This window comes from Rhinolophus sinicus, linkage group LG06, assembly GCF_036562045.2.
Source record: "Rhinolophus sinicus isolate RSC01 linkage group LG06, ASM3656204v1, whole genome shotgun sequence".
Classification (NCBI taxonomy): domain Eukaryota; kingdom Metazoa; phylum Chordata; class Mammalia; order Chiroptera; family Rhinolophidae; genus Rhinolophus; species Rhinolophus sinicus.
Genome location: NC_133756.1, coordinates 123,680,678 through 123,706,973, shown reverse-complemented (window position 1 = coordinate 123,706,973; position 26,296 = coordinate 123,680,678). Strand labels below are relative to the sequence as shown.

The 26,296-nt window shown below is 40.1% G+C and overlaps 1 protein-coding gene across 3 annotated transcripts in view; it reads right to left on the bottom strand.

The window, feature by feature from the left end:
• The window catches only part of SYT9 (synaptotagmin 9), a 161,832-nt gene extending 135,749 nt beyond the window's left edge, over positions 1-26,083 (bottom strand). For 2 of the 3 annotated variants that reach the window (XR_012497500.1, XM_074335933.1), the window contains exon 1: positions 25,451-25,732. Coding sequence is in view for 2 of the 3 variants with exons in the window: in XM_074335933.1 (XP_074192034.1) it covers positions 25,451-25,595 (145 nt within the window). In the remaining variant the exon portion in view is untranslated. Of the gene's footprint in view, positions 1-25,450 lie in introns of all 3 variants that reach the window. The other variant, XM_019728135.2, reaches the window with a different exon arrangement.
• Positions 26,084-26,296: the final 213 nt, after the last annotated feature.

The window sequence follows — 26,296 nt, the reverse complement described above, 5'->3', positions numbered from 1 at the left end:
CTCATCTGTTCAAGAATTCTTCTTCACTCAGATGCCCAGGGATGGGATCCATTTGTCAGGTGCGTCACTGCTATGTTCTAGCTTAGAAGAGTTGCATTTTGTACAAACATGAAAATGTGCCTAAATGTCATAATGGTCCTCCTGCATAGAAGCCATGACATAATCCAGTCACTATCTGCAAGTTCAGAAAACTCACCCCTAGTTAGTATTGGTTCATAAGAGCCAATTGTTCAATGTTCAGGGATTTATAGAGCTGGTTATTAAACACAGCCATTCTTTAAAAATTAAAGTATATAAACTTACAATTATATAAGTTATATTGAAAACAAAGGTAATACATATTTAAAAGTCATCATTTCCTACTCATTTTGCTACATTTTACTATCTATGTTCTCAAGATTATTTACATGTATTGTATCTGTATGGTGGAAGTCTATAGAATGATATGCTACTGCACATTTCTTCCCAACTCTGCGTTCAGTGATGTCATGAAGGTAGGGTGAAATAGGCCACGGTGGGAGCATTTACACCATGTAAAACACCACCACCACAAATCAGGGCTTGATTTATTATTTTGTCGATGGACTAGTCTTTAAAAAGTTATGGAGAAAATGTCAATAATGCAGATTAAACGTGTGTCACGTCTGTAGTGATGACATTGTGAATAGCACAAAAGATTGAAGGTAAATTCTTCCAGTATTCAAAAACTATTATCTGATTCAAAAAGAAGCGGCTCACGTTACTGACAAAGGAGTGAAGTTACATGTGTCCTTGTTATTTCACTTTCATCTTACTTGTTAACTTAAATGAAAGGATCAACCACCATCCATGTTGGACCTACACTCACTTGTCAATTATATCCAAAGGTTACTATGGATACAGTTTGACAAAAATCGAGGAAAGCACTTTGTAAGAATCAACTGTGATGCAATCAATAAAGTATAATGTGTATTTATTACGAATTGTGTGCTTCACATCCTTTATATCAGTAAAATTGATAATAAACTTAAGTATGTATATTTATGCATACATTTCTAATTCTGCAGAGCTGGTTGCCACACAGGCAGCAGCACGCCCCTGCCCCCAATTCAGTCAGTATGGAGACTGACTTTCTTAAGCAATTGTAAAGACCTAAGCTTCTATGCCCTGTTACTCTACAATAAGGTCTTTTAACCTGATATAGAATTCCCATTTCAGAGCTCAAAAGATGTGACTCAGTGGCACTGCTTTTGCAGCATAAGCGGCTGTCACCAGATAGCAACAGAGTTGGGATTGAACCTGGGCAATTATAGATACAACTAAAGAACTCCTATACTTCTCCAACTGGGTAACCTTCTTCACAGCAGATGATTTTATCTTTAAAGCAATAGCTCTGAATTTTATGTGTGGTTGGTAACTGCCTGGGAAGCTTGTTAAAATTATAGATTCCTGGGTTATGCCTCTAGAGATCCTGATTCTGGGGTGAGGCCCAGGAATCTACATTGTGAATAAATATCCCCAAGTATCTCTGAAGGCTGGTGGCTCATGGCTTACAGTTTGAGAAATGCAGTATTATGAGACATTCTTACAGTAAATATAGTTTATCTGAGCTCTCTATGCCTTTCTTAAGCAGACTCACACTGGTTCCATCAAATAGGTCATAAAGAGGTATCTTCCTGCCTCTCTGGCTTTTCTCTTCAGCTGATATGAGCCTCACCCCAGCTCAGTTTCTTTGTTCCCAGTGAAAAAAGACTTGTGTTGGTTACCGTAAGCAGTCTCATGAAAAATCTTACTGAAGTCAAGAGTATATCTACCAGTAAAGGAAACACTGGAAGTTTACTGTGACGTGATCTTAATAAGCTAACTTTGGGGTACCTTTTCTTTTCTAGGTGCTCGCAAACCATCTGCTAAATTGGCTCGGGACTTTGCCATGGATGGACACCAATCTCACAAGCCTGAAATTTCTAGATTCCACACATCCTCCACTGTGAGGACTGGGCCATTTGCCCAACTCTATCTGTTGGCTTTGCTCCTGACTCTATTGGATGTCTCCTGGCATCTGCTGTTACTCCCTCTCCCCAGGCAGGGGAATGTATTCCTTCTTGGTTTGATTATAAATTAAAATCATACATTTCTGATTATTCTTTGAATGTTTCCAAAACACCCATTCATTCCTGCCATCAGCATTCCTGGAAATACCTTCACGCCATATGCCCCCTTCAAGTTTTTAGATGTATATCTGCCTGCCCCCTTCATTTGTGCGCCCATAACCCTTTCAATTTGTGCTCATCAGCACTAGTTTCCAAGGTGGTGGGGTCTTCCCCGCTCTTCTCCACTTTTAAGAGTTAGAATGTGAGACTCTAAAAGACCCTTCGTTTTTCATTCTTCTTGAGCTATTAAAAATCTGAATACATGAAATTAAATCGAGTTTTAGTCACTTAAAAATTTCCCTATGTTATAGAACATAAGTCCAGCTATATTCAGCCAAATCAAATCAAATACAATATCAAGTGAACTATGATAAAGAACCACCCTCTATACACCAGATACCAGTATCATTGCTCTAGCTGTTGCTCTAGCTACTGTGGGAGTGAAGTGCAGCTTCAGTTGCATCCCTTAGGTTCCGCTCCAGATAAGACAATGTTGCAGAATTGCACAGCTCAATAAAACAGAATTTTAAAACCACTGTGCAGATTCAGATACCTCAGTTTGGGGCTGGCTTTTCTCTGCCCTTTATGGAATGTGCAGCATTCCTACCATTTAACAAGTGAACAGCGTCGTCAGCACACAGCCTTTCTTAGTGAATCTTTACATGCCATTGAGAACCGCTGAACTCAAAATACTCTGGGCATGTATTCCAACAAGCTGATGATAAATTTCTACAACAGAAACATTTGTTTTCACTTTGATAACTCTAAATCTAGTAGGTACTCAGGGGGAATGAGTAGTAACTTTCAACTAAGATACTCTAAATCCTTAAGATATTATCCACTAAGCAATACTGTCTATGTGCCTGACACAATACTTATTGTAATACCAATGCAATTACTTCACTATTGCAAAAAAAAAAAAAAAAGAAAAAAAAGCCCTTTTGTTCTTGTTGATGAAAACCCTTCAGATGCATAAGACACAGAAACCAATGGATGTAATCTGCCAATGGTTCTTTTTGGTTTTCTTTGTTCTTTTCAGTTATTATTAAGTTGACTTTTGATTTTAACAGAACAGGAATGGGCACTTTATGACAAGTAGGAGATTGTTCTGTAACAGGGAACTCCCATTTTGCAGATTATACTAATATCTTTCAAGTTTGGGAAGTGCAATTCTGTGCCATAACTTGACAATGATCAGAATTCAGCCAGAAACACCCATTCATTCATTCTTTCACCTATTCAAACATTTATCAAGTACTTATTATGCGTCAGTCACTGAGTTAGATGTAGGGAACATAAATAAAACATAGCTCTTTCCACCAAATGAATGAGTTTCTTTGTTGGAGTTCCCAATCGAATGAAGGAGGCAGACATATGGACAGTTTTAAGTGTAGGTACAGTGATAGGAAAAAGAACACAATGAATCCAGGTGAAAGAGACTCAAAGTGGAGTGTTAAAAGAATGACTAGGAAGAATCCACCAGAAGAGAGGGGGCAAGAGTGCGAGGAGAGTCATTCTAGGCTGAGTGGACAGTTTAAGTATAGAGACCAGCAACAAGGCATGCTCTACTGTTAGTATAATGCTAGGGAAGGCACGTTGTGTGACCGGATTAGTCTCTCATGTCACGCTAAGGAGCTTGGACTTGATCCTGTAGCTGATTGGAACTGCTGAAGAGTTTCACTAAGAAAAGCAAGAGGGTCTGATCTGGCCCCAAATTTCGGCTGCTTCAGGGACACCTGGAGTTGGCATCAGGGCTGAGGAGAGTATTTCAGGCAGAAGAACACTGAGGATAAAGGCCAAAATGATGACTCCAGTTTTAGACATGCTGAATTTGAGGTGACTTTCGTCTATCCAGAGGGAGACATCCAGGAGGCCATTAAACATACAGGTCTGAAGCTCAGCACAGTCTGGGCAGAAATATGGGTTTGGAACTATCAGCATATTAGAGCCTGGTGAATCTTGAGAGTGGAGGGCACAACTTGGGGAAAGTACAAAAAGTGGGAAAAACAGTGGTGAAGGTAGGTAATTAGGAAATACCAACACTTATTTAAAGGGAGAGCAGAAGAAAAGAAACCCATGAAGGAGAAAAAGAAGACTGGGATTCAGAGTTGCAAAATTCAAGAGAGTAGGAAGCAGTGATTACTATTTCAAAAGCAGCAGCATTCCGATAACTGATATGTGGCCACTGGGATTAGCAATTAGCAGGTCACTGATGACTGTGGTTAGAGCATCCTCACAGGAGTGGTGGGTGTGGGAATTGCAGGACAGTGGTCTGAAGAAGATGAGGAGAAAACTTTGGGAAGTGTGGCTGTGGAGAGAGAGAGGTCATTTGGTGAGCTGATGGGCAGCAGTGAAAACATCTGTACTGGCAAAGTCCAGAGTCTGGCAAGTCAGGAGAAATCAGCTGGAGCAGCTCTGGCAGGCAAGGGGCATGCCTGAACTGGAGCAGAGGCCGTGCACACTGTGCCAGCTGGTTTTGTGCAGGCCTGCCTACCAAGAAGTAATTCCAGTCCATGACATGGACTTTACAGACCAGGATAGCATTCCTCCTACTCCAGTGAATTACAAGAACCTTTAGGAAGTTCTCCTAAACCTGTGTAAGGGATCAGATATAACAGGAGATGTTATAAGCAAAACAAATGATACTTGTCAGTTGAGGGGGCTGGCAATGCAAAAGGAGTCGGCAGTGCCAGGTTTCATGAGAAAGTGCCTGCTGCATTCTGTAAGGGAAGACTCCTCATTCCTTCATTTATGCTATAGGGTATCAGTCCCAGAAGTTCAGGTCAGGTCGAGTTCCATGCATCAGGTGGCATGTGAGAGGTGAAGAAAGGGATAACCTGAACAGTGATGGAGACGAGAGTCCAGCTGTATGGGGAGAAACTAACCACACAAACTAACATGATTAAAATATGAACTTAATATAGGCATGATCCAAGATTATACAGTCATTACTGGTGTAAACTACAGAAACATGGATTTGGTCAACAAATCCTGAAATACTAGAAAGAAAGGGCTCCACTGGAAGCAAAAGAGAAGTCGATGTCTGACTAACCGAAGACAGCCCTACATAGCTCAGCAGGTAATAAACTTATCATAGGACTTTATCTCAAAGGGCATACAAGCCAGAAATAAAAATAGACTCCAAACATTTTTAGATAAATTCAGCAATAACAAAACCATGGTTGTTTCTTAAATGAACTTAGAGACATCGCTCATCTTGCAGATTGACTTTAGACAGGATAAGACTTTACCTGTCACTCACCCCCAAACCCTCATTCATCCACTTCCCTGGGATCACCATCAGCCCATGTTTCTGGCCATGGGACTCACTTAGAATGGACTTCTGTTTCCAAGTTCCTGTCAGCAATTCCTATGATACCAAAGGCTGAACACTCTCATTCTAACTGCCTTCACAGGAAACGCATACTGAAACCTCTCCTCCACCTCAGTTCTGTTCTTCTTACACTTTGGTCCCTTTTGGAAACATATAATTGAGCCATCACTACCCAACTATGCACACCAAAATAGAACATATAGGCAGAAGGCCTAGAATCATGCAAATTATATACATATAATTATAATTATATAGTCATTACTGGTGTAAACTACAGAAACATGGATTTGGTCAACAAATCCTGAATTATAATTATATATATATATATATATATATAAAATTTGCATGATTCTAGTCCATATATATATATACATACATATACACACACACACACAGTTGGCAATAACAAATGTAATCACTATCATAATTTCAAAATAAGATTTGAAACCGCCATTTCATTTCATACCCATATTTATAATTACTACGCACCTCAAACACACATTTCTAAAACCCAACTCAGTCTCTTGTTCCCTCGACCTGCTCCTTCTTCTGTATTCTGTATTACCTCACTGCCTAAAGCAGAAACCTTAGACTTCCTTTATACCTTCTTCCTACTGTACTCCACACCCTGTGGATTCTATCATAAAATAGATCAATATTACCTCTAAGATAAAATTCAAATTCTTAATATGGCCCAAACACTCCTATTTACCTTTCTGACTTTCTCTCTCATCCCATAAACATCCCTCACTCCCAAATTCAACTCCACCAACCCTAAACTCATTCAGGCTCCCGAAGATCACACACCACTTCAAGTATTCAAGCTTTTACACATGTTGTTTTCTTTACTAAAAACTCTTCCTCTGAATGCTTTGCTTGAACTCTCACTTCCATAACATGTCTGAGCTTATTTCTTCTCTGGGAAAGCTGCCTTTCACACCACTCCTGCCAAGTTTAAGTTTGCCCCTCCTGTGAGCTTCCATAACACATCACACTTTCCCTTACTGCTCTAAATTATAATGGTCTGTGTACTTATCTATCTCCTCCACTAGATGGTAAGCCATTTCTTTCTCATCACAGTAACTCCAGCACCACGGACAGCATCCAACACATGGTAGTTTCCTGTTAAATATGGTGAATGAATAGTGAGATCATTTTACTTATGAAGAGCAGCAGAAAATAGCTATTAACAAGTATGGAGGATAAAATGAAGCAAGAGGTGACAGATAAAGAAAGGGAAAACAATAATGCAGTAGAGCACCAGAAGGTTGAGTGGAAAACAGGAAAGGTTCATGGAAGAAGTGAAAGAAAGCAAAAATCAAGGGTGAGGTAGAAGTCACTTGCACAGATTTTTGTGAAACTTAGAAAAATCTTTCCCAAGAGGAGTAAAAGAAGAACTGACATTTATTGAGATCTAAGTGCCAGGCCTTGTCCCAAATCCATGATCTCATTACCTTACAGTTCCCCTAGAAACATTAGCCTCATTTTGCAGGTAAGAAAATTGAGACACCAAGAAGTTAGGTAACTATCCCCAAGTTACACACTATCATTAAATGGTGAGGCAGTCTTTGAACACAGTTTACATGGATTGCCCAGGATATGTGCTTTTCTCTAATGTGTTCATTTAGAAAGTATTTAACTGTAGAACAAAGGCAGATTTGATGGTTAAAAAAGAAAAAATTCTAAGCAGCTAATCTTATAAATGACACTGTGATTTGCTTTGTTATAGCTCTTCTCCTGCTTTTTCACTTTAAGTTTCTATCTTATAGCTTCTCTGAGAGGAAGCAGATTATCCTTAGCCAAAATCTTCTGTGAAACTGAAATCAGGACCATCCATCCCTCACTGGCGCCCTCTAGGGAAATGTGTGACCTGCAGGGGCCTGGGCTACATCTGTATAATGGGGCTGGGCTTGCCCACCCTTTGCTACAGGCTCCAAACGTGGGGATGGGAGTGCTGCTATTGAACCAACCAGCAGTCCCAGCCCACACTACACAGTCCAGCATTGGCTTTGCCATATTGTACCAATATAATGCCCCCAAAAGGTAAATTTCTAGAAATGCATGGTTTGCATAGATATGTGCCTCAGCTAAGGCATCTATTAGGACCAAAGGAAAACACTTCCTAAACTGACATTAAAAATGGGCTTGGAGCTAATATATATTGGGAATAACATATGTAGGGAATAATATATAATATTACATATTTCATATATATATTTATTTATTTCATATTAGGAAAAAAACTGTTCTCTATCTTTTCCCAAACTTCCATAACAGTAAAATAGCTTTGTCATGACAGCATTCACAGATGCAAGTGAAGAAAGGCTGCTCCTCTAGCTGAACCAAAGTTCACACTGTGGCAATTATGCTTCAGGTACCTTCATTTATATAAGTCTTCCCTCTTTAGGCAGAAGCAGGGTCCTTAATGGCAGAGCCCAGCCCTTGCAGGCTTCCCTCATGTTCCCCATTTTTTAAATTTACCAGGATTTGTAGTTTTTATCTACAAATATTCTCTACATCTGATCAAACACACACACACACATACACACACACACTCACACGCACGCACACACATGCGCACACACACACTTCTTGTGTAGTTAAACATCAAAGCCAATACTTTATCATGGAAACAGATTTCACAAGAGATTAATTTTAACTGATTCAATTCATCATCTTATAACAGTGGTTGCCAAGGACACCAAATAGCCGAAATCGCTTGGCTCCAATATTAACAGAAAGCACTGAAGAATTATTGTTGTCTAAGTAATCTGTCCAGACACAATGCCACCTCCCAATGTCCCTAAGTCCTGAACTCAGTTAAAAACATCCCAGTCTATAATAACCGCTAAATACAAGCAAAGCTTTTTCTAGAATTTGAAAGTCAGTGATTAGTATTTAGAAAAATGACCACTAATGGTTTCACTTTAATTCATTTCCTGATGAAGCACTGAACTGAGAATGGCTACTGATTTGATCTTCTTATCAATCTAAAAGCAAATGCTTCTCACCATGGCAGTTAATTGAGCATTCAGGTAATCTAGCTGAATCTGTCCTAAATCAAACAGCCCATCACTGTACAGATGAGCCTGGAACGTGCACCCCCAAAACAAAAAATGCTCCCCTTGAAAAAGGTTAACATGGTTTTCCTTTCAAAACTACACATAAGATTAAGCACTGTCTCTAATATATTACTGTCCATTTAAAGAAGAACTAAAGAATTGATACTTTCTCTCCGAAAGGCCCTGGCAATCTGTTTCTTATTGATTATACATTTCTTTACATTTTAAGAATATTAACTATATGTCATTCATGGCAACTATTCTGTCCCATTTTGTTTATAATATCTTTTGCAAAAGAAAAAAAACGCTGTTGTGTTTGTCAAAATCAGTCAAGTTGTCTATTATGGTTGTGGGCTTTGGGGTCTGGTAAGGAATGCTTTGCCTACCTAAAATATGACAGAAACTAGTAGTTGCCACCCAGTATCTATCTTTTCCTTTTTCCAAAAAAACAAAATTTAAGCCATATTTGGAATGACAAGATATCAAGCCAAAAGACTACATTTCCTAACTTTCCTTTTAGCTCGGTATGGCCATGTGACTAAATTCTGACTAATGAGATGAGAGCACAGGTGTTGAATGTGGACTCCATGAAAAGTTACTTAACAAGAGCAGACTCAGATTAGAACTGGGGTCTTTTGTCTTTCCCAGAAATGGAAATGTGAGCGCTGGACTTTCAGCAGCCATCTTAGCCTATGAGGTGACTTTGAGTTAAATGCCATGCACTTAAGAAGGCAAAATAGAAAGACTAAGGAACCTGGGCCTTATGACTACCTGGAGCTTCCAGGCCAGGGCAGCCTACCTCTGGATCTATTTACATGAAAGGATTTTAAAAATTTATCTTCTGTGTTTAAGCCACTGTATTAATGCTTTTCTGTCATAGGTAGACAATTCTGATTATAAATCATCTTGCTTCCTTTAGAATTTTAATGGTTTTAATTTTTGTAAAATTCAAAACACATAAAAATTTGGGGGAGTAGAGCTGAAATACAGTGTTTTTCCCAAATAGCCAATTATCCCAACACCATTTACTGAATAATCCATTTTCTCCCCATTGATCCGAAATGCCACCTTTACCAAATACTACGAGGTAGAACAATTAAGTTTGCGAACTCATCCTAGAAAAAAGTGCTAGATATCTCATTGCTGAATATCACTACGGTCACCTTTGAAGGACTCCCCTTGGGAAGTTATGCACTAACGCCAGCACCCAGTCCACACTTCAAAGCAATTTTGGAACTCTTTTTCTGGAATGGCCATCAGAGCTGTCTCGTATTACCCTTGATGTCCTGAATGTCATCAAAATGTCTTCCTTTCAACATTTCCTTTATCATTGGGTAAAGAAAGAAGTCATTGGGGGCCAGATCAGGTGAGCAGCGAGGGTATTCCACTGCAGTTATTTGTTTACTGGCTAAAAACTCCCTCACAGACAGTGCCGTGTGAGCTGGTGCATTGTCGTGATGCAAGAGCCATGAATTGTTGGCGAAAAGTTCAGGTTGTCTAACTTTTTCATGCAGCCTTTTCAGCACTTCCAAACAGTAAACTTGGTTAACTGTTTGTCCAGTCGGTACAAATTCATAATGAATAATCCCTCTGATATCAAAAAAGGTTAGCAACATCCTTGCAACAAGTTCACGAACTTAACTGCCACACATCACATACTGCTGTACTTTTTGTTCCGTTAGTGGGGTTTTTATTTTGGTATAGTTTTTATTTTCTCTGAGAAGTGGGAAGTACAGTTATCTGCAAAAAGTTGAGAGTAGAGGTAGAGCTAAAGATGAGTGGGAGAAGGGCAAGGAAGAGGCAAATGATGGAAGAACTATTAAGTAGCACTGAGGGCCCAACTGAGATGAAATTCTCCATATTATAGCATAAGGATTAACACAGTAGTCTCTGCACCCTGAATGTCTGCTTTCAAATTTCAGCTCCATGACTTACTAGCTGTGAGGACTCAGACAAATCACTTCATATGTCTATGCTTGGGATTCCTCCTCTGTAAAATGCAAATAACGCTAGACCCTACCTCAAGATTGCTGTGTTAAATGAGTTATTATACAAAAAGCTTAGAACAGCAGCTGACATTAAGTTCTATTATATATCATCATCATTAATAGTTATAATGTAATTGTTACTGTCATCATCACCATCGTTCTTAATATTAAGATAGCAGCTTTTTTGTTTCCTAAGGTATTGTCAAGAATAATGACGGATTTTATTATATGATTTTTTGGCATCACCTGAGATAATTATGTTTGTTTCTCCAAAGGCTTATTATTGTGAATGAGACACCATTTCGCACCCACTACTTTTAAAAGGATATAGAGAAATGGGAAACCTCATATACTACTGATGGGAATGTAAAAGAGTGCAGCCATTTTGGAAAACAGGGAGGCCCTTAAAGTGTTCAACGTAGAATTACCGTATTACTCAGCAATTCCACTTATAGGTATATACCCAAGAGAAAACATATAGTCACGTGGAAACTTGCACGTGCATGTTCTTAGGAGCAATTATTCATAATAGCTCAAAATTGTAGACAACTCAAATGTCCACAAACTGGTAGATAAATAAAATGTGGTGTATCCATATAATGGAATATTAATCAGTAATAAAAAGGAAAGAACAACAAATGCTACAGCGTGGCTGGACCTCGTAAATAGTAAGCTAAGTGAAAGAAGACAGGCACAAAAGAGATCACATATTATATGATTCCATTTGTATGACATGTCCAGAAAAGGCAAATTTATAGAGACAGAAAGTAAATTAGTGGCCTCCTGGACCAGGATTAACAGTGAATGGACATGAGTGATCTTACTGAGGTGATGGAAATGTTCGAAAGCTTATTTATAGTGATGATTGCACAACTTCATAGATTTACTAAATAATCACTAAACTGTATACTTAAAGTGCGTCAATTATATGACGTAAAATATGCCTCAAAAAGTTATTTTTTTAAGTAAGGGAATAGCTGGAGATTGAGGAAAATGTGCAAAGTTTATGTTACTTATTTGTGTAAACATGGTCAAAAATTATACCTGTGTGCATAGCTATATATCTATCTATCTATCTATCTATCTATCTATCTATCTATCTATCTATCTATGTCAACAACAAAACCTATTAGTGTGATAATAGGTTTCCTAGTTCTTTACCATTCTTGTAGTCTTGAAATAAACCCCACGAGATTGTAGTGTTATCATTCTTTTAACACAAAGATGTATTTATTTTACTATTATTTAAAATAGAATTTGGGCATTTATGTGCTGAGATTTTTTTTTTATGTGCATAAACAGTTTTTTTCTATTGTCTCTGTCAGATTGGATATCAGTATGATACTAGCCTCATAAAGTGAATTGGAATGTTTTCTATATTTTTTTCTATGCTATTGAATAGTTTTAAAAGTATATGAACTGTTACGCCTTTTCAGAGAACAACTTGATAATTTTGTTTCAAAACATTTAATGTGCAGTAAGCTTACATCTAGCAATTCCACTCCTAGTAAAAATAAATACGTAACAGTGACTCTTTCTGGACAGTGGAAGTGCTGATGACCTTTATTTAATTCTTGTGCTCATTTAAAATGTTTGCAATGACAATTTAAAATAAATTTGCAATAACTCTTACTGTTCCAACAAAAAAGATGATACATTAACTTGATATTTTGATAGACTTGACCTATACAAATATTAGGGCCTATAGCTTTTGATAGTGAGTAGTTCTTGGACCACCTTACAGTGTCTTCTAAATATTTTTATACCTGCTTTGACATGTTTATACCTTCTACTCAGCTTGTATTTCCACATCATTGGCATATATGGCATTTTCTTAGGTTTTTTCATCTCTTCTATATTGATTATTAAATGCACTTGCTCATTCCTTTTGCTTTATATTTGTGCTTTCTCACATTTTTTCTTGCTCAGAATAGCAAAGTATTTACTTATTTGTAATTCAAAGAAACACATCTTGGTTTTGTTTATTAATATGATTTTTTCTTTGTTTTTGTTTTTTATTTTTCACTTTATAATTTATTAATTTTTTCTTTTGGTTTCATTAATGCTTTGTTCCTTCACTTTTCGGTATTTTATTTTTCCATTTCTAGGTTCTAAAATTTAATGCTTGGTTTATTTATTTTCTATCATTCTATTTACTACAACAAGTTAAAGTTATGAATTTGCATTTAAATATAGCTTTGGCTGGACTCCACAGTTTTGATATATGTGCTATTATTTCCATTATATTTTCAATGTCTATCATTTGTTTCCATTTCTGACTTTTTTGTTTTACTCAAGAGATTTCTGAAAGAGTTTAATTTTCAGGTGTTAGGTGTTGTTTCTTGCCATTCACTAATAGTTTTACTGCATTATGGTCACTAAATGTGGCCTATATATTTTTGATCTTTTGGAATGAATGCTCCCTTTTTACAGCCTGATCAGTTCCTTTTTTATGGCACTGACCAATTTTTTGAAATATTCTATGAACATTATTTTCCTCCTGGTGAGCAGAAAATTCCATAAGTATTTCATATAAATCAAACTTTCAACATTTTTCTATCCTCTATTTATACATTTATTTTGTCTATTTGTCATATTAGTGAAGTATGGTAATCTCCCACTATAATTCTGATTTTTCTGACTTCTTAAGTTTCAACAACATGGTGCTATATAAATATTGCTTCATTCCTTCAATGTAAAAGTTTACGGCTGCTAAGCCTTCATTGGTTATTGTACTATTTATCAATTTAAAATAAGTTTTATTTAATGACTTTTATGTCACATTCTGCACATTTATTATAGGAATGTTAGTTTAATTAGCATGAAGCGTTGGAAAAAGAGCAGATATAATATAAAATCCACTGGTACATTGTGCTTGTTATTTTAATATGTTTAGTGAAACTATTTCCAGGACATTTAAAGAATCAGGTAGGGTAAAGCCAACTCTGATCCTCCTGATATTTCCCCATGTTCTGAGCTGCATCATTAAGGCCTGTTTAACACCTGCTGCTCTCCATGAGCTTCCTCAGATCAAATCTGCTGACTGTCAGTAGCACTGTGACCTAAGCCATCACCTTTTACTATAAAAGTATATGCTATAGACCTCTTGTTTTGTGAAACTGTCCAAAAATTTAACTTTCCATTTCCCACACTGAGGTACTGGGAAAATAGTTATGATTGAATCACTGAAGCATAAGACAACATAAAAATTAAAATATCAAAAAAACCCACTGTAATGGAAAAGAGCTGCAATTTTAACTTTTATCGGCCTACAGAGTGGATCCTCTCAAACTGAAGCTGTGGGATTAGATTCTCCCCAGAGAAGCCTACAGTAATCCACACATAAATGGGCTCTAAAGCAGTGAGGAGTTAGAATCAATGGATGGTTCTACCAATAGCAGGTAGGAGAAAAGAAACACTTGGGGGATTTTCTAGTTCTCTTTGTAGGCTCTCTCTGAAATAGATTCCATAATATAATAAATTTTAGCTCCTTGAAAATTAAAGTAATTCACACAAAACATTTTAAAAGCCCTAAAAGAAGGATGACCTATAAATTCAGGATATTACAGTGACATTAATTCTAAAGTAGCAGTCATGGTGGAACAGATTAAAGAAAAGCAAACAGTTTTCTCACTCCCTCTGGAATAATCTGGGAAGCCTTCAGAGCTAGCTCAGCTATGTCGTCCATTGACGTCCATATTATTTGAAGAATTCAGAACTGAAAATATGTTTGACATAAGATTTTCTGAAAAGCATTAAAAGTGGTTCTAATGTGGCCCCTCATTCATGCCTCTTTCTTTGTTTCTCAGATTTTTCTGACAGGAAGTAAGTGTATTGGCAAGAATGAGAGCTAGCCTACAGGAATCAAGCAACCATGTTCTTCTGTAAGTTCCCAGCCCAGTTAGAATTTTTAGTTTATTTCTAGTACGGTTATCCTAAATTAAAAATAAATGCTAATCACATTACTACATGCCTAGCAATAAAGAAGACCATGATTAGAGTTAGTGCCAGGAGGCTACAGTTACATCCTCCAGCTAAATGTGCTATAGAACTTATTATTAGTTGTGCCGATAGCAGTTGTACTTACAAATACTTAGTGATAACTCGCACTGTGGTGAGAAAAAAAGGATCAATGACAGATAGTAAATGCATCTTTGTGCTTGGATTTCCTTGCCTAATATTTTATAACAGTTTTATACAAACGGGTAGAGCATTTATTTTGATAATGGGGCTATAAAAAGTAATTTCAATCCATAAAAGTCATAAATGCATGCCATTTGCAACCCTGGCTGCACACCAGACTTGCGTGTAGAGATATTTTAAATGTCAGCCCAGAAGATTCTGATTTAGTCAGTCTAGGATAGGGCAGTTGTGTCTTCAAAAGTTTCCCAATTGAGACAATGTGAGAAAAAAAAATATTCCCAACTGATTCTGATGCATAGCTGGAATTGAGACTCACATTCCAAAACCCTTCAAGTTAGAAGTAGCCTTAGAATTCAACCATTTCTCATTCTCTTTCATTTCCAGTAACTTCTTCCCAATGATTTACCAGTTAACTGCCCTGGATATCTGTATCAGATCTCATAAACATCCTTGAACTTAATGCATTCTAAATTAATCTTATTATTTTCCCACAAAACATGCTAAACTTCCCATAGAAAACCTAGTAAACCACACGACCATCCTCCCAGGTACTTATGCCAAAAATTTAGGAATTAGGATCCCTCCACTTTACCTCATTGTACTGGTTATTTTACCTCTTAAATATTTACCTCTTAAATATTTTTTATGTCTATTACCTCTTCTCCAACCCCATTTCTTTAAAGCACTCCTTCAATACTTCTGCTTAGATAAATACTAACAGTCTACTATTTCTGGTGTTTTCTCTAAAATCCCCCAGCTTTGAGTCTCGTGTCACCTGAATGCACCACTACGCCACAACTACCCATCATTGTCATGGGCACCTACTATTCCTCAGGTCACTGTCCTCCATCTCTGGCTTATTATCACTCTCTCCAATACTATCTTAATTTTTGGCTAATTCAATACCTCCAAAACGCTGGTCTTTTTGTTCTTTTCCCTGTCTCCTTTAATAACTTGTCCTCCACTCTACCTTAGGGCCTCACTCCCATGATCATGCCTTCTACCCAGTCGTCCAACAACCAAAGCCCCTCCATAATCTCTGGCCCCTCCTCTTCACTGCATTCCCAGTAAGCATCCCACCCCAGAGGAACTACAATCTACTAACGCTACCACCTCTTCACTGTCCCTAACACAACATGTTTACTTTACTCTCCTTACTCAGACGAAATTTCAGAGTTCATCATTCCAGTCACTCCATTCTATATATCCTCAATTCTCTGCCACTCTTTCCCTGTCATACATAAGCACACCTCTGCTTAAACACAAACTCGTGTCTCTTTATGCCGGCACAAACAGAGCTGCATGTGGTGGGAGAAAACTTCACACTTTAAATTCATGATCACCAACTTCAAATGGGCCCTTAACGTTGCTTGGCAAACATACTCCACTTCCCTAATCCATTCACTCTCTCATCTCCATTAGTATCATTTATACCTCTCCTGTTTTCAAGCCTCCATCACCTCCTACTCCATCCTCACTCTCAGCTGAGAACCTTGCTGCTTCCTTTTTCACCCATAATGGACGAGCAATCAGAAGATCAACTTCTATAACATCCCCAAACCATATCTACCCACCTGGACCTATACACTCCCCCCGACTCACTGACAATGAACAAACTGTTGAAAAACCCACCTACTCAAGCACGTCTCTCAGGCAGTTGAACCCTCTGCATCATTTTTAACATCTCTCCAACAGTTATTTTCTCCTTTTGTTAAAAACCACCTTTTGAATTATTCTTTCGTTTCACAACAAAACTCCAAAAAGTAACGTACAGTCTTTCTTCAACTTCTCTCCTCTTGTTCTCTCTTGAAGAGACTAGTCATTCTTTCACCAACTCCATTCATCCATCACTCCTCCAAAATCACTCAGTTCAAGGCAAAGCGCCTGCTTGTTGCTAAATGCAATGGTCAGTTCTCAGCCCTCATCGTACCTGACTTATCGGCTGCATTTCCCCCAGGGGACCCTTCTCTCCTGCCAGGACTCCCTTCTTCACTCCAGGCCACCACACTCCTGATTTTCCTCCCCCTGTACCTGCTGATCCTTTTCAGGCTCCTTTGCTGGTTCCTTCTCGTCTCCCTAACCTCTAACTAGTTGTTTGACTTTCATCTTCATTCTCGTTTTGGTGAGCTAATCTAGTTTCTGGGCTTTAAGTATCATCTTTATGCTGATGGTACCTAAATGTGCAGGCCAGACTTGTTCCTTGAACTCCTAGGAAGGACGTCTAAATATTCATTCAAGGATACAGCTCCAGCAATCCTCTCCTCCTCATCCTACATCACGCATCCTACCAGATCATTCCCGTCACATTAGTGCTATTATCTCTTATAATTTAAAACAAAACAAAGAAAGCCTTGATCTCAGCCTCCTCACCAGCAATTGCTAACCCATTTCTCTGCTCTTGTCTGCAGAAAAACTTGAGAGAGTAGTCTATACTCATCGCCCCCAATTCCTCTCTGGTCAGCTTACCTTAAGGCCTCTCCAGTCAGGCTCTTGTTCCCACCTCTTTACCAAAACTGCTTGTTAACATGACGTCCAGTGACCCCCGACATTACCAGCTGCAGTGGTCAGTACTCGGTGCTCATTCTACTTATCTAATGGTAGCATTTGACACGACTGCATTCCTTCCTCTTTAATACAACTTCTTCATCGTGGCTTTCAGGTCAACACACTTGCTTGGGTTTTCTGGTCCCTCTTCATTAGTCTTCTCTTGCTGGTTCCTCAACTTCTCTCCACCTCTTAGTGTTGAAGAGTCCCAGATCTCGGTCTCGGTCCTCTTCTCTCCTCTAGTCACACTGCCTTCCTAGATGACTTCAGTCAGACTCATTTTAAATATCTTTATGCCTGCAACTCTCTCATTTATATATCTCGTCCGGTCATCTGTCCCAAACTCCAGACTTATGAGTGTATACATATATATCAAACCTTCTAGTCTGTTCCTTACTTGGCTCACTAATAACCATCTCCAATTTAACAATCCAAAACTGAATTCCTAATCATTCCTCTCAAGTTTATTTCTATTACACCTCTAGCCTCTTGCTCAGACCAAAATCTTGGTGTCATTATTGTTTTTTAAAATTTTTTTATTGGGGAATATTGGGGAACAGTGTGGTTTTCCAGGACCCATCAACTCCAAGTCAAGTCGTTTTCAATCTAGTTGTAGAGGGCACAGCTCAGCTCCAAGTCAAGTCATTGTTTTCACTCTAGTTGTGGAGGGCACAGCTCACTGGCCCATGCAGGGATCAAACCGGCAACCTTGGTGTTATGAGCACTGCGCTCTAACCAACTGAGCTAACCTGCTTGCCCTTGGTGTCATTCTTGATTCCGCTCCGATTTTCACACCCTACATCCATCTGTCAGTAAATCCTGTCAGCTCTACGTTCAAGCTAACCGAAATCGGATCACTTCTCACTACCTCTACGGCTATCATGCTGGTCCTGCCACCACCGTCTCTCACACCAGCCATATCACAGCTCACCCTGATTTCTCCCTTACTCTTCTGCAGTCTGTTTTCTATATGTCAGTCAGGGTGATCCTTTCTATTCCTAATTCAGATATTATCATTTTTCTGCTTGAAACTTTCTAATGGCTTCCCATCTTATTCTGAGTAAAAGTGATATTCCTTACAATGGCTTATAGGGCGCTATGATCAGCCTGCCACCACCTTTTGACCTCCCCGACTACTTCTCTCTTCCTTGCCAAGTCCGCTACAGTCCCACTGCTGGCTCTGTAGTATTATAGCTGATACAAACTAAAACATCTTCAGTAGCAGGCATATCCCATAAATGTGACAAGTTTACGTGTGAGGGATGTGTGTGGGGGGTGTGGGTATGAAAGTGTATGACCCCCCTAAGAGCATTAATTCAATTATTTGAACAAACTGTGCCGGCTACTTGGCAACCCCTGTATACAGAATAAAGAACCATCTACACAGCACGGCTTGGTAGGCAGTAGGCAGACCTGCCATGCTTACTCCCTCCTGAGCCCTATAACATCTGAGAAAACAGACTGTGCATATCTACAAACTGCATGGTTGCAATGCAGTTGAACATGTTGCTTTTTCATTATTAAACCAGGCATGGAAACAAGATGTCACTGTTGGCATAGTCTGAAATTGTATCTGGAGCCCAGATGTTTGAATCAGATGAGTAAACTTGCTAACGGCAGTTCTTACAATCACATGAGATCATTATACTTGAGTTTCAGGGTGACATGATTGGGGATCTAAAATAAGTAACCTCTCATTCAGCGATTCCAATTGTTGGGAACTCACCTTGGCCAGGAAGCACAGCATCGTTACCAGCTTGAGCTTATTTCCCATAAAGAACCAGAAAGACTTGAGAAGTGACTCAATTTCCTGAAATCTTTTGGAGTACTTTGCTGAGAATAGATCCTTTGGGCTCATCGCAGTACAATGTACTTGTTTCACAATTTCTGGTTCAGAGTGCTCTAGCCCAAGTCCTGTGTGGGACTCTGACAATGGCATACAAGAACTTCCATGATCTGACCAGTGTTTACTAGAAACAGACTCATCCCTCAACATTCCCAACACATACTGCACTTACTATTACCAAAGATCCATTCTCTCCTGTCTAGGACCCTTGTAAATCCCTAGAATGTCCTTCCCACCCACACATTCCAGGTAAAGTGCTCTACCCACGAATTAGCTTCTCTAGGAATCCTCTGCAGACCCACTCAAGTCAGCTAATTCTCTCCTTTTCTGCTCTACATCCAGTATATCCATTCCTGTCTTTATTTTATCAATTGTAATTATTGTTTTATCTCTATTCCATAGAGGTAGTAACCATGTCTAACATATCTCTGAATTACCTAGTACTTGGCACTTAAGTAAGAGGCACTCAACAAATCTTTTTTAAAATCACTTAATTATAATTAGAAAAGAGTGATCATATCAGTGTGGCCACAGTAAAGGCTACGTAAGTGCTGGGAGGAGAGGGAGGTTGGACAGGGAAAGAAAACACAAAGAAAAAGTGGTCCAAGTTATGGAACAACAGATTTTTTTTTTCATACTTCATACAAATAAAGGCAGCAGCTTTCATTGGAAAGAATGTTACAGTGTGTCAGTTTTCATCTCTTTGCCATTATGGGCAGAAAATGAAAACCTCCAACTTCTCAACATGGTTCAGTTAAAGCTTAGCCTCCCTCCAGAAAAGAATGTTACAATGAATCCCTATTTTCTGTTGCACCCCTAAAAGTTTTAAAGGCAGTTGTTAGTATAAAGGATTGATTCTAGTCAGACAACCCGAATTCACTCACTATATAGTGCTCCTATGAGCTAATTTGAAAGAATATGTATATTCTAACTAATGCAAATTGGTAAGAAAAACATTAAGATTCTCAAAAAATAAATTGGCAAATGGTAAAGAAAAGTCATGTAAGAGGAAATATAAGTAAGTTTAAAATATTAAAAATATTCAATCCTACCAACAAAAAGTACAAATTCAATTCTACCAACAAAAAGTACAAATTCAAACAACGATGAGGTAACCACTTTAAAAAGTACAGTCAAATGAGCATATGCACACCCTGTTTAATTAGCAACCTTGTGTTACATTACACTACCTAATGTAGTGGATTTACTGTTGTCATGTAGCAGGGCTTACTGGCATAGATCTACTGGGAAGCCATTTGAGCCCACTGTTTATAATTTATCATTAAGAAATTTTCCCAAAAGGGATACTATAAATATATTATTTATAGCAATGAAGTCAGAAGCTAGAAATGCCCCCAAAAAATAGTTAAGTAAAAAAGGTATGTATCTACTCTTAGGACTATATACATAGTCATCACAATAATTGCACAATAATGACTGTTCATCATGAATTATAATAATAGGAATAATGATTAATATTTATTGAGCATTTGCTATGTGACAGGTACTTTGGTATTTCATATGAATTATGAGATAAGAACGAATAGAGGGTTGCCAGATTTAGCAAATAAAGATAAAAGATGCCCAATTCAATTTGAATCTGATAAACAATGATAATTATTTAGTATAAGTATGTCCCATGCAATATTATCTGTTGTTCATCTGAAATTCAAACTGAACTGGGCTCCCTGTATTTTATCTGGATACTAGTAATTCATTTTACAGATGAGAAAAAGACACAGAGGTGAACTTGCCCAAGGACATACAGCAAATAAGTTGTGATAAAATGCTAAGCTGACAAAAAAGTAGAACAGAACATTTTTGTCTATGAATGATTACAAATAAGTGAAACACATGCATGCTCATGGACAGAGTTGGGAGGAAACACAGACAGGTGATACTACCTACCACCAAAACCCATTTATTGAGCCCTTGCTCTAAGTACTGTGCTGCAACAGCCTCCCAACCGCATTTTACAGATAAATAAAGTGAAGAGTTAAGTATTTTGCTCAGGGTCGTAAAGCTAGTAAGTACAGAAACATATTCTGACTCCAAAGCTCTTGCTTATTCCCCTTTGTCACTCTGATTTCCTTGATGAGTTTTTTCTTTTTTTCAGACGCAGTTTTATTGATGTTGCTATAAAAGTTTTGGTATGATAAAATACATGCACAGGCTGAATATTTCAAGGAGATCTGCCAAGCCTAGTTGTGGGGTGGTTGCTTTGGTTTAAAGCCATTCCTAGAGCAAACCCGATGAAACACTTGAAAGAAAAAGTCGTGATGCACATTTACGGCTGAAATTGTGATTTCATTTAGACTTGAAACACATACTCCAAGTTATCCTTTTGAAATGACACTACTCCCTGACTTCTGCCTCATTAAGCTCCTCCTCTTTCTCTATCCACTTCAGCATGTGAACTTGTTAGTTCCTTCAAGGAAGTCAGTTAAGGGAATATGAATTTTTTTAAAGCCAAACATAGGGGATAGCACATGTGCACACACAAACACAAAAGTGCCAATATGCTTTGACAGTGAAAGTAATGCCTATCCTCTTTACATAACAGAAACATTCAGCGTGATTTCCCTTCAGTGTCAGCTTAATTTTTCCTTGAGAGGTTAGCCCACATCACAAAGTTTGTGCTTTTGATTGTTTATTCTGGAAGAGGCAGCTGGCCACAGGGCTGCCTGTAATGCCTTTAGTACAGTTTACTACAGTTTGCTCTTGATAATTATCTCATGACTAAACCACTCACTGGTCCATGTAGAGGAATCCCATAGAGATCCAAACACACTTGTTTAAATAAAATATGTATAAAGAAGCTCTAAAATGTCACTGAAGTAAATGCAAGTTAGATCTTCACATATTGTGCATCCAGTATGCCACTCATTCCTTAGAAGACTCTCATTTCCTGATTGCAATTAACATTATTTTTAAAAAATTAATCCCATTGTGCATAATCACATCAATGTCTATTCATAAAAATCCAGTGTTTAAGATTGATTCTCTTATGACTATCAGAAAATTTGAATTAAGGTTAATATTTAATCTTGATGAATAGTTTGGAAATTTTTACTTGGGAACAATATTTATTGTTTTACGTGTACATTACATCTTCTAATAAGTTACTTTGCTCCAATTTAATATAGTGTGGCATTAGTGAAGTTTCCACATTCTGGCCTTTTAATGAAACAGTAGTTGGACACAATTTTCTAAATTTGTTCTTTTTTCCCCCCCAATCACATGAACATAATAGATTTTCATGATATTTTTAAAGAGCCTGCAAAATAAAAGTTCGGGGTAATAATGTCAAAAGAAACCTAAGAATCAGTTCATTTGGGTAGTACCTACAACAAAGGTAACAGTCAAAACCCCTGACTTGATACCATTTTTTCTAATTTTGCAAGAAAGAAATGTGAGCTGAGCAGAGAAGAGTCAGGTGGATTCACACTTCATTTGAGGGTCTCAACAGTTGTCCTCCAGCAGCGTGCTCATTCAAATCAGCTGAGGAACTCAAAAAATGCTCGTATACTGATACTAGGCCCCCGCCTCAGAGATTCTGATTTCATCTCTTAATTTTTTGTTTGTTTTAGTTTTGTTTGTTTGTTTGCTTGCTTGTTAGAGCTCCCTAAATGTTTCTAATGGTCAGCCAACACTGAAAACCACTGGTCTAGAAAAAGCTTTTCCTGAATAGGGTTAACATTCACCTAGAAAAAGGAGTCATCAATAATGTGTTGTAAGGCTCTGCTTCACACCCTGAGCAGGTGAACAGTTGCTACATCACCAGAAAAATTTCTAGAAATACAAAGCTGGAATATCAATGGAAAACCATATCCTGAATAATTCATAAAATTCAAATATTTCATATCATTCAAACTCATATAATTCAAAAATTCATGACCAAAAACTTAGCTGAATCTTTATAACTGCATAGAATTTAACTTACACTTAGAGAGTAAATCCAGTATAGAAGTACAGAACAGAGAAAGTAGATCTAAAGGTGGCTCTTATGAAAAAATACCTAGGAAATTTTCATTGACAGTAACTCCTGGATTCTTAGTATGTGTGATGAGTTTACCAAAGTAGCTTCTTTGACTTAGACTCAACTCTTCTTAAATGGAACCCATGGCCTTGGCTTGTACAATCAGACAGCTTCAGAAGGATGGAGATAAATGCATCTGATGTAAGAATTATTGTGGGCAAAGAGAGGAAAAAGGAATGTGAAGAGAGATTCCGGCCTGAGATGAAGTGCCCTGGAAAAGAGAGTGCACTCTGGATGCGGGCATCAGCCTCAGTTTCCCTCATCTTGCACCAACAGCGCAGCTGTCCAACTCCTTCCTCATAAGCAGGATACTTCCCATCATCAACCAGGGATCTGAGGAGCATGGGCTACCTCAAAACTCCTGTGCTCTAGTTTAAGAAAGCAGAGCAGTGCTTTTAGGAACTCAAAGAGTAGCAAGGCATACTCTTATCTATGGATATTTCTCAGCCAAGGAATCAGATCTGTCTCTTGTAAGGAGTCTTCTCTGATTCTTTCTCAAGGGCTGCCCAGTGCAGGGGCTGAGGAAGACCTAAGAACATAGAATCCAGCTTGCGGGTTAAAAAGAACAGAGGTATAAAATCGGCCAAAAAGATGTGCAGTGTTAAACATGGCAACTCAGCCAGAGGCCTCATCTATCTCTTCTCTTGTACAAAAGCCAAAGATGACTGCTTACGTGGGATAACAATGGGAACCCATGGCACTGTCACAGGTGAGGAACTGGGACGTATCAACACTAACACTTGTTTTGGATGAAGCATGCTAAATAATTTTCTTGTTCCTGCTGCTTAAGGACAGAACTTTGCCCTCTCAGGACATCATCCTCGGCTCCTAGTTCATGAGATGAGGCACTCTCACTCATGTCTGCAGTCTGCAACACACCGCATCCAGCAACGAGCCACACAAAGGCTGGACGTTAAAGTTTAACCGGAAAAATCATCTGGGATCAACAGTATTTCTCGACTTAATTCTCCACTTCTAAGTAACACATTAGTGATCATCCGATAAACTCAATTAATGTAACCACAGGCAAGGGGGAACAATAATCTTTCTTTCTCAATAGATAAAAAGCCTTTGAGTAGGGAAAATCTGATATAAACTTTTAACAGATGAATTCTCATTCCCCTACAGACCCATTTTTTAATATATAATACTACCAAGGAAATGCTATTTAAGTCAGGCCCAGTGTGTATCTCTTTACAGAATCAAATAATTCTCTATCCTTTGTGTAAATGGATTTTTATGTAATAGATTGCCTTAAAATGAGGTAAATTCATGCTGGATAATTTGCACAGCAATAGCTCATTTCCAATATTTATACACAGGAATGAGTATCAGGGGAAAGGTCGTTTTTTCACCCTATCTTTAACAATCCAACCACAACGCGATTTTTTCCCCTTTTACAATAGTACTTAGGCTCAGAGAATATTCGAGAAAATTTCTCCAGGTGAGTAGAATCTCAAGCAAATATTTGGAAGGAATGTGTCTTCCAGTAACCAGCAGTGTATGAGAAGACAGAAGTGGTAGACCGAGGGCCCTTGGGGAAAGCAAAGGGCTCCACTGAAACTCCCTCCTCCAACCTTAATTGGTCAAATGCCAACATAAATGAACTTTCCAAACTTAGGAGCTTTGCACTTTTACTAGGGATAACTGCAGGTGCACAAGCCGTGACCAGCGAGCCCACCGACCCGTGTGCGCCCAGCGGTGGCAGCTGGTCCAGCCAGACGCCCAGGCCCTGGCCGCCTCCACGCCAAGCGACCCGCAGGGAACGGGTTCAGGCCCAGCTGCCTTGGACCGGGACTCCCGGTCCCTAGCCCAACGCCGGATCCTGCTCCGCCTTTCTCAACCTAGACCAAGGAAGGTAAATGGGCACTCCGGTGCCAGGATGAGAAGGGCCCAGTGGGATTCAGTCGCAGCCCGGGGCCGTCCCCAACTCCCAACTTCCCAGAGTTTCCTCCGGCCTCTTTCCCCTTCCCACCGCTCCTGAGGACGCCGCGGCCTCCCCTCGCCTGGAGCACAGAGCCCGGGAAGTGCAGCGCGGAGCTCAGAGCTCAGGAGCCGCCCCCAGGAGCCCCAGTGATGGGCGCGCAGGTGGCGGGCGTGGTTCCTCCAATCCTACCCCAACCCACCCGATCTCGGCCTCCGCGGAGCAGCCTCCGCTGGGGGTCCCCGCCCGGTTCCAGCATCAGGCCTCAGTGCGCTGGTTCTAGATCCCCTCCTCTAGGTCAGTGGCCACCCCTCTGCCCCACCAACACCACCTTTTCCTCCAGTCCGCGTCACTCTTCTGCCTCAGGCCCGGGTGCGGCCCCAACTCCCAGCCCAGGGCCCTCTGGTCGCGCCTGGCAGCGGCAGCGGCACCGGCACTCACCTGGGTCGCGGAGCCGGGGTCTGGCGCGGTCCCGCAGGTGGTAGATGAAATCCTGGCAGCTCTCGTGCTCCAGGGCCCCACGGGCACAAAGCTCGGCCAGCAGCTGCAGCGCCTGGTGACAGAGCGCGTCCCTGGCCCCGGGCATCGCCCCCCCGCATCCTCGGACCGCGCCGGGCAGGCGGGCGCGGGAGACAGCCCTCCGCCTGCCAGCTCAGAGCCGCCGCCTCCGGGCCGTCCGCGCTCGCCGCCAGGGACCCGCCGAGAAACGGCCCGAGCCCCAGCCGCAGCCGGCCCGGCCTCCCACCGGTTGCATGCAGCTCTTTGCCAGCCGGTCGGTGGGTCGGGATTTTTCTCTCTCCCTTCTAGCCCCTCCGTTCCTCCCCCGACACGAGGAGAGGCGGTGCCGCACAGCCCAGCGCGCCTGGCTCCGAGCGCTCCGCCCGCCTCTCGTGGCCGCCGGGGGCGGGGCTGGGTCGGGGGTGCGCGCCGCAGGGTGGGATCCCGGCGGCCAGTTTGGGCGCCAGCGGAGCACGGCGAAAGCTCTCCCGCTGCTAGAGGAGCGCGGTACTGGCTCCGGACCTCGCGCTCAGAGCGGCCGCGCCCAGCTTGGAGAGTGTGAGCGGGTGCGCGCTCCGGGCGCTCTCGCCACCGCACCCCTCGGACCTGATGCAAACCAATCCCTCCCACCGTCCCTCGCCGCAGGTGGCCAAAGCATATTTTGAGGTGCGTTGCACGAAAAGTGCAATCTGGACCACACCCGCCAGATCTGGAGAACAAAGTGCCGGCTTCAAACTTGAAAAGCGCCTTCTGTACGTAAACCATGGGTCTGTGGGTGCTAGACGCCCA